The sequence below is a fragment of the Chenopodium album genome, chromosome 10 (assembly GCF_948465745.1).
Source record: "Chenopodium album chromosome 10, dcCheAlbu1.1, whole genome shotgun sequence".
Taxonomy (NCBI): Eukaryota; Viridiplantae; Streptophyta; class Magnoliopsida; order Caryophyllales; family Amaranthaceae; genus Chenopodium; species Chenopodium album.
Genome location: NC_137843.1, coordinates 29558806 through 29568779, shown reverse-complemented (window position 1 = coordinate 29568779; position 9974 = coordinate 29558806). Strand labels below are relative to the sequence as shown.

General features: G+C 33.6%; 1 protein-coding gene across 1 annotated transcript; it reads left to right on the top strand.

Moving 5' to 3' along the window:
• Positions 1-8562: 8562 nt before the first annotated feature.
• Positions 8563-9183, top strand: LOC145565136 (uncharacterized). Its single transcript, XM_081625227.1, has one exon. It carries the CDS (start codon positions 8563-8565, stop codon positions 9181-9183), a length of 621 nt encoding a protein of 206 aa, XP_081481353.1.
• The last annotated feature ends 791 nt before the right edge of the window (positions 9184-9974 follow it).

Genomic DNA, 9974 nt, shown 5'->3' with positions numbered 1-9974 from the left:
TATTCAAAGGCAACAATTTTGAAAGCCAAGGTAAAATGATACATAAGGCAACACTTTTACAAAAACAACAAATGAAAAATGTTTCCATCTAAGGAGACAATTCAAAATGTTTCTAAAAATTGCCACTCCCAAGCATTTAGTAGTTGGTAAGACTCGAACTTATGACCTCAAAGTCACAAGGTGAGTTCCCCACCAACTCCACCAAACTTGCTTATATACACACACAGACACACACACACACACACACATATATAGACACACACACACACTCTCTCGCCATAAAAGCAACATCTTAAATTATGTTCTCTTTTCATAGTTTTGTTATTTAATAGTTTTGTTATTGCATGAAACTATTTATTATGTTTTGTTAATAAATGGTTTTGTCAATAACACACACACTCTGGACATATATATATGCCCCCGTTGTCTTTTAATAGTTTTGTTATTGTTATCTTTTCATGCAACAATTATTATGTTTGTTGTCTTAGACAAGAAAAAGGTAACACTTTAAGCGACTGTTGCCTTATATAGTCTAGAGCAACACTTTTTTTTTGTTACTTTAGTTCAAGGTAACAAATAAATATTTTTGCGTTAGATTATTAAGAGTAACATTTCTGTAAGTATTGCAATCTTAAGTGTTGCCTATTCTCATTTTTTTTGTAGTGATTATTCAGTGTCAAATGAAAATAACTTAAATTTCTATTTTTGTACAACAATTAAATTAATTAGAAAATATTATATTAAAATTAAATCCAAAGCCAATAAAACAGAAATCATACCTATAAAATATTTGTACATCAAAGGCTAAAGTTAGAGATAATTTAAATAAAATAGGTAATACTCAAAATAAACAACCAAATACTTGTTTGTTTAACTACTTAGAAAATGTGAATAGTTTGTAGATGACGAAGATCTATAATTCAACAAAGAACTACATTTTGAATCAAGAATTGAACTTGAGCTTGAATAGTCTTCATAGCAGCCCTAGTTTCATTAATTTTTACTGTTGTTTCATTTGGCTTTGTAGTAGCTTCAACAAGAGTTGCCTTTGTCTCTTCAAGCTTCTTTGCTTGTTCTAAATTTTTCGTATTGATTTCTTGAACATGATTTTGCAAATTAGTCACCAACTCATTTCGGGCCTTCAAACTAGGTTCATTACGTGGTTTCACATAATAATTATCAGTAGCACTTCCAAGACCATATATTCTTCCTTTTTTTCATCCACCTTAGGCTTCCAAAAGTAATTCGTCCTTCGTTTTAGGATCTTCACTTTCCAAATTAGAGGCTTTCTTGTTCTGAAAATCATCCTAAAAAGTAATTAAATAATTGTGGTTAGTGTGAGTATTCTCTTATGTTCCCAAAACAAGCATAATGTTTTATCACAAACTTAAATACTTACCCAAACTTTTTGTGTCGTCTTATCCACAAAACCTTACTTCTCTTTAACATGACATTTATAATACAACTCAGCTATAGTAGGCACACGCTGTAGTTTTTTATTTCCTACTCATGTCAAGAGAGAGAAAGAAAAAAAAAAACTCAATGTTATTTTAACACGAAATAAACTACAAAAGCTAATTGTATACAATCTTATCTAGTCACATTAGCATTAACAGGAAAATAATATTTGTAATTTTGATGGACAATAAATTTTTAGTAAAAAACACATAAATTTATGAATGTTAAAAATGTTATAAAAACCACTCCCCTAAAATTAATAGGGAAATTCTCTTTGGTAACCACAAACTATTTTTTTTTTCTTAATGGTAAAGTGTGCAACTTTTGATTATCAATGGTAATTAACAATTTGTATTACTAATCAAATGGTAACTTTAATGATAATAAAACATCATTAAATGATTAACTAGGGTTAATCTTGGTTTAATAACAATGAATTGACATTAATACCCTTAGCTTTACATTGTTATTTTAAAAAAAATTAAATCAAAACCCCTCCTCACCACCCAGCAACCAGACCCTCCCCCCTTGTCGGCAGATGGCGTCTCAATTCCCTCCCTTGACGAAGATAAATACCTCCGACCAACCACCACAAACAATTACCCACGAAACCCCCTTCTCCTGTTTCCCCTCTTTCATCCCCCTTATTTCTTTCACTCTCCTCCGCGCTGCCCACTTGAACCGCCTCTGTAGAGACCACCCGAACCACCAGCGCCTCTAATTCGTCCCACAACAGCCTTTATCGCACTCAGTTCGCAGCCACAAGCTTCAATTTTACTGAACTCAATTCGTTAATTGGACCCCAAACCTCTCTTCACCAAACAGGGCAAAGTATGCAAAAAATAAATAAATAAATAAATAAATAATTGGGATTTAACTTTTCAATAAAATGTCTTTATTTTCTCCAAAAACGTCGCAAGAATTCTATCACTTATACAATAAAACCAAACATACAGTGATGAAATAATAATATGGAAATATGAATGAATAATCATCAATTCATACGACTACAAGTGTATGTAATGTTGATGATGATAGTTGTTCAATTAAGGGAGGAAACGAGGGTCTGATTCATTTTTGGGGTCGAATTTGTTGATTTTGACTATGGATTTAAGTTGTTTTCGAGGAGGTGGTGGATTTTTTTACGGGTTTCGACGGGGAAAGTTGTACAGTGAGGCAGGAGAAGGGATGCGGGGAAGGGAGGTGAGACAGCGGCGGGGGTGCTCAGCAGCGGCGTAGGTGGCTGGATGGGAGTTGCAGCGGGGAAAAAGGAAGAAGAAAGGGGGGTTGGGGGTAATTGTGTCTTTTTGCACTTTAATTGCTTAACTATGGTTAAAGAATTAACAAATTGTTTAACTTAAGTTATCATTGACTTACTTATATTATTTTGTGATTACCATTGATAATCAAAAGTTTCAGACTTTATCATTGAGAAAAAAAAGAAGTTTGTGATTACCAAAGAGAATTTCCCAAATTAATATTGCACAAAAAAACACTTAAAAAAAGCATACAAGCATTTCATCAACAATACAAAAGTGAGTAACAACAACATTGCAACAACCATACTTGAAAATAATCAGCGTTCTAGCGACACTGCAGAAGCAGCCGCACTGCTACAGCAGTAATGTAGACTACTTTTTACGTAAATTACATCAACAAACACTTTAGAGCAGCTAATTGAGCTAAGTATATATGTACATGAATGACGAAGGTAAGGCATTGGAACATGGATTATACACGCTACAATACCAACAGTACATCATCGATAAGCTTAGTTCTGGAGCTATTGCAAAATCAAAGGTTTTGAGAAGACCTATATGCATCGCCAAATCAAGGGAGAATCCAAATAACTACAAGCTACCTGCACATTACATGTGCTAAATTGAGCTATAATAAGATTAAGTCCGGATTTCTTGCATTCCCATACATTATCAAATTCAACATTATTCACTATATAAAAAACTTAGGATCGGATATTGGCTCATTTTAGTGACAAGAAACTGGTCACTCAAATTAAAAAGTTTGATAGCTTGATCAATCTAATTGTCACAAACTTTTCCCTTTTTGAAATCAACTCTGCACCAACACAAATTATTCAAATTCGCAACTAATTTAACTTTAAAACTACGGGTTTTTCTCTTCGGTCTTTCGTTCCCTATTTTAGCTTTCAGTGCTTATCTCTATTAGCATTATAGTAGCGTTGAATGCAGCATTGTAGCAGAAAAAGAGCAAAACGCAACAGCAAAACAACAACACAGCAGCAAAACAACAGTAACCTTCGTAATCATGTACGATTTACAAGTTCCTAAAACTTGTTGGCGACACTTTTTCTCTAGCTTCATTTCCTTGGAGCGCCGCCTTGCTTAAAATCATGACCCACATGTAGGGTGAGGCGTAAAAATTCCATGCGAGTAAAATCAACTAACTTACTTTTATGTATCACGTAGCATATATTGTTTGGTGATGAAATTATGAAAAAAGAAGAGATAATTGAGGCTGCACTAGGGGCAGGATGGCGATTCCCCAAGAAAGGGAACGTTATATTAGCACCCTCGCTCCCGAACTAATTTCTGGTACAAGTAGATCAAATTGGGTATAAGTAAACTTATGATTCGTGCTAAATATCCCTTGAACTCTACTTGGGAGAAAGGCATGAACGAGTTTTATGGGTTTTCCTAAAACTCATTGACGACTCTCTATCAGTTTCTTATAAAAAATTGTAATGATAAAATCAATTCTAACTCAAGGCCCCCCAAACAATCAGGAATTCAAATCCTAACACACCTAAAAAAATTGTAAAATCCTAGGCTTATAAAGGGTTGTGGCCATAGAGGTGTAGACACCAAATTTTGATCTTATTGTTGTGATTAATTATTATTATTATTATTATTATTATTGTTATTATTATTATTATTGTTATTATTATTATTATTATTTATAATACCATTAATATTATTCTTTATTATTTTTATCATTATAATTGTTTTTTTTTTTTTTTTGCAACAATCATCATTATTTTGCTTCTTATTTTTTTTTTATAATTATGTGGTAAGTATATGCTAAAATATTTTTATAACTTAATAACTTCTTTTTAAAAAAAAAATATTTAAAACGTAAAGAAACGAGTAATAATAATGATTTTATTTCATAATTTCAAAAATACGTGTTACAATTTGTACTTCTAAACTACTAACTACAAAACTTTGAAGTACAGCTAACACCACATGTATTTTTACCCTACTCCTCCGAAGTAATTTCGGGCTTCACTAGTGGATTAACAAGTAAATTAATGCAGCCATTAGGAGGATCACTAGCCCCACAATGTACATAAAAGTACACCCGTATCATCCTCATGTCTTCCTCGAAGGAGAAGACAAGCTGATCCTCTTGGTTGTCTTGAAACATGGTGGCCGAAATTAATGGTGGTTTTATTTGGTTTTTCGGGTAAGGAGGGAGATAGAAGAAGATAAGAAACAAGTGGTGAATGGAGATTCGGATAAGGGTAATCTTCTTTTTATAGTAAAAAGTGGGTATTTTATACCGTATTTTTTTGTATACGTATAACAATCGTATAGTATAAAAGTACAATAGTTTTTTGTCTCGCCAAAGAAATATGTCATTTCCTTTATAAACAAGTATTGTTTAACCATTTAGAGTATATAGTAATTATATTGGCATGTTCATTTAGAGTGTTAGAGTACTTTTTTTATTTTATCTAGTGATTTTTACGACTGGTGCAATACTCAATTATTTGATCAACTTACCTGTAAAAAGTCCACTACTCCAAAGACTCATGCCCAACCAAGGTAGGGAAATGACAAATATCCCTTTTCCTGCAATAAAGTTTGTCACACCTATAAAAGTATTACACGTCATAGTACTAAAGGGATCTCCTTTTTTATACACTTGTTTTACCGCAGACCAAAATAACATTGTCTTTTTGTCCCGCAGTTAATACTTGATCCGATAAGTACAAGTTCGAACCAAACACATCGATATTTATCTAAGGATAATTCAGTATTGTATGGACGAGAGTAAAAGAAAAATACTTGTGGGATGTATGAATACACGCGTAGAAGAATAGTAATAAGTATTTGGGAATAGTGAAATCGATGCTAAAATCGGATCTTGCGCCTGATCAGTTATATTTCGATGCTCTTTTATCATTGACTTTTCCTTATCTTTTTTCTTTTATCTTTGGTGGAAACTGTAACAAGAGGTTAGAGCACCAGCAGTGGCAAGGATTGTAATCTTTTTAGAGCCACTTTAGGATACTTTTTGGTATCCTTACCAATGTTGGTTTATCTAGGAGGATCCTTTTACACAAAGGAATACACTGTTTCTTTTCCATGGAAAGGATAACTTCCTCGGCCCAAGCGCAAGATTGAGCAAGTAAAGACAAAAAGTGGGTCCTGTATTTGACAAAAAGTGGAAGAATTTTACATTGCAACGGTAACTTAGCTGACATGCAAGGCATGTTAATTCATTGCATTGCAATGGTAAATTGAATTTGCTTCATGACACTTGTCATGATATTATTGCATTTGAATTTTTTTTGCTTCAATTTTGTATAACGGCTATAATATGTAAGCGGTAACTTATTTGGGAAAACTAAAAACACCAACGGTCATGAAATTTTTTTTTCTATAAAATGAGTATAATTTGTCCATATTTTCACAAACTTTCATTTTCAGTTAGAAATTACTTTCCATATTTCCAATTCATATTTTCAGTTCCATATCTCCAAGTCATTTTTTCTCCATAACACTTCTATTGCTAATTTCTTTTTTTGACCAACATATCACTTCCAATTTCAAATACCCTTCAATATAGATCGTAATAATTCAAATTACGGGAATAATATGAATTTTCCAAATAATCCAAACTATCAATATAATCAAAATAATCCTCCTTTTGACCCAAATTTATTGAGTAATCCTCATTTTCAAGCTGCTTTGCAATGGTTTAATAGTCAATCAAGACCAATAAATGTCAATAATATTCCACAATGTCAACCTTCTTTCCCTTTTCCTCAAAGTAGCTCGTCATCTCAACAATCTCTTGGTAATATGCCGGTTTTCCCATTTCAGAACATTTCACTCAGAACATGGATCAATCACTGGGAGGTTTTGGTGGTAGCAATGCAACTCCAATAGAGGAGAGTGGTGATGAACATGTGGAACAATTAGTGGGGGCGCAACATCTAGAAGACATTAACGATGTTGATGTCGAAATTATTCCCGAACAAAATGTCAACACCACCGGGCAAAGGAAAAACCAATCATGGAGCATAGCTGAAGACAAAGCACTTGTATCGGCCTACATAAACGCAAGGGGTGACGTAGTGAGAGGAACCAAGACAAAGAGAAGTGGGTTATGGGTTGACATCTATAACCGTTACGAACGTTCTAGAATAGCGAACCCTGATGAAATAAAGGTAAGAAACATTAAATCTATGCAAAATCAATGGTATCATATCAATTTACATTGTAGTAAATGGGTAGATGCATATGGGTATCATTATCGAACCAAGGGTAGTGGTGAGTCCGAGCAAAATTTGGAGAAATTTGCTCACAAAGATTATTATGCAACTAATAACAAGATGTTTTGTTTATTGCACTATTTTGAGGAATTGAGAAAATATCTGAAATGGGATTCATCTTTGGCCAAAGATCAATCGAATATGTTACCCGGTGGCCAACAAACGTCAACCGAAAGTGGGGAAAGCAGTAAAAGATCACAACCTGATTCACCATTCGAGGTTAGAGGAAGAGGTAAAAGACCTGCTGGCATAAAACAAACAAAGATGAAAGGTAAAGCATCTACTACTTCATCTTCAAGTATAAATCTTGAAGCATTAAACACAAATTTTAACGAAGTTGGTGATAAGTTGAATGATTTGGGTGGGCGACTTCTGGATCAGTTGAAGGAAAGAGATGAACTTAAAAAAGCACAAGTTGAAGAAAAGAAAAGGAAAAAGGACGAGGCCATGAAGTTTAGAATGTTAATGCAGAAGCCCGTTCTGGATGAAGTTGAATTAGAAATGTATAAGAAACTTAGAGATGAATTTAGTAGTAGATTTTCGATTTGATTTAATTTACCTGATTGTACCGAGTAATCATGATTTGTTATTAAGATTATGAGTTGTATGTTTTATTATTATTGTAACTTTGCAGAATTATTGTCAATGTACCATTTTAATATGAATGTAATTTCTATGTATTAATATGGACTTTATTTTTTCTAAATTGAGTTCAAGTCTGTTAATGTTACTTTATATTATTGTGATAATGTATAAGATTGCTACCCATGACATTTCATCTAACCAAAATCCTATCTTCTGACATCCTTTGTTTTATGACCACATATCATAATCTGAAATCTTATCTTCTGACTAACCTTATTGTTTTTTTGTCTAGATAATTTATTAGATTGCTCCCATGAAATTTCATCTAACCATAATCTTATCTACTGACATCCTTTGTTTTATGACCACATATCCTTATCAGAAATCTTATCTTCTGACTAACCTTATCCTATTTTTATCTATAAAATTCATAATATTACTCCCAATAACATTACATCTATTAATATCAACCTTATATTCCCTTTAGCATTTTAAAATAAAAAATAAAAAAAACCCAAAACCTTCTATTTCAAATATTGTTTGGTAATAAACATAATATGAATTTCGATTCAAACTCTTCAAGTTCTTCTTCGTCTTCAAGTTCAACTGATGAAATCTATGATCAAATGGTCATGAATTTTATCTACAAGATTCATTGATTACAAGTAATGAAAAATGCAGTACTTGTATCTGTAAACAATTTAGTACAGCAAAATGAACAAAAACGTCAAAGAAAACGAAGAATAACTGTGCCGAGAAATCATGAAGCAGCTCACGACAATTTAGTTTCAGATTACTTTAGTGACCAACCAGTATACGATGAAACCACATTTCGAAGGAGGTTTCGTATGCGAAGGCCCCTTTTCCTTCGCATTGTCAACACATTAAGTGCAACTAACCGTTACTTCCAACAACACCCAGATGCTACCATGCGTATTGGTGCTTCACCCCTTTAGAAATGCACAGCAGCCATACGTATGTTAGCTTATGGTTGTTCTGCTGATCAAGTAGATGAGTATCAGAAGCTCGGTGCTGCTAGAGAATGTCTTGCACAGTTTGTCGACGGAGTAATTGCTCAATTTGCAACTAAGTACCTTCGTAAGCCAACATTGGAAGATATCCAACACCTCCTTAGAGAAGGGGAGGATAGAGGTTTTCCTGGCATGTTGGGCAGCATTGATTGCATGCATTGGGTTTGGAAAAATTGTCCAGCTCGATGGAAAGGAATGTATCAAGGAAGATCTAAAATGGCGACTATTATTTTAAAAGCGATTGCTTCCAGGGATTTATGGATTTGGCACGCCTTCTTTGGGACGTCTGAATCCTGCAACGACATTAATGTACTTCAACGTTCTCCGGTGTTTGATGATATAATAAATAATCGTGCTCCACAAGTTCTGTTCACTGTTAACGGAAATAATTACAACAAAGGATATTATCTCACAGATGGGATTTATCCAAAATGGTCGACATTCATAGACGTTATTGCAGCCCCACAAACCTTAAAGGATAAATTGTTCACTACACGTCAAGAGAGTGCTAGAAAGGATGTTGAGCGTGCATTTTGGTGTGTTACAAGCTCGGTTTGCAATAATTAGGAAGTCTGCTTTGGCATGGAGTGTAAAGTTGATGTGGAAAATCATGATGACTTGCATCATCATCCACAACATGATAGTTGAAGACGAGCGTGATACATATTTAAACTATAAATATCCACTTGCATTCGCCCAAGAACAGCCTGAAAATATGCCAGGGTCGTCCTCAACTAGAAATGCAACAACATTTACCGTAACTCCTAGGCAGTATGATCCTGATAATTTAAGTAGATTGATAGCTTCAAGAGGGGAGATTCGCGATAGACAAGTTCATGAGGCATTAAAGAACGACTTGGTTGAGCATTTATGGGCAAGGTCAAGGAGCTCGGTTGAAAATTAGCATTTCAATAATTTTAAATTATGTGTGTTATTTTCGTTGCTTATATTTCATCAGTGCATTTCATATTTTTAATTTACGTCTTTTAATTCATGTATTTCGTATTTTACTTATTTTGTATATTAATGTGAAAATGTATTAGTTGACGTATTTTTGTTCGATTAATAATAATAATAATAATAATAATAATATTTTACAAACTTTAATAATAATTAAGTGAGTAAATAGGAGAGAGAATATAAGGTGGGGTATATGTAAGTAGGAGAGAGAAAATGGGAAAGGATACTCATTGATGTTGGAAATATTTAAGAAAGAGGATAAGTAAAAGGATGGAGATAGTGGGAAGTGATGTGGAACAAAGAGAGTGTGATGTGTCAAGTGGGAGGAAAGGAGAGAGAAATTGGGGCTTTCTCTTGAATGTTGGTGCTTTTATGGGTTCTACCTTCTGGCATTCCTT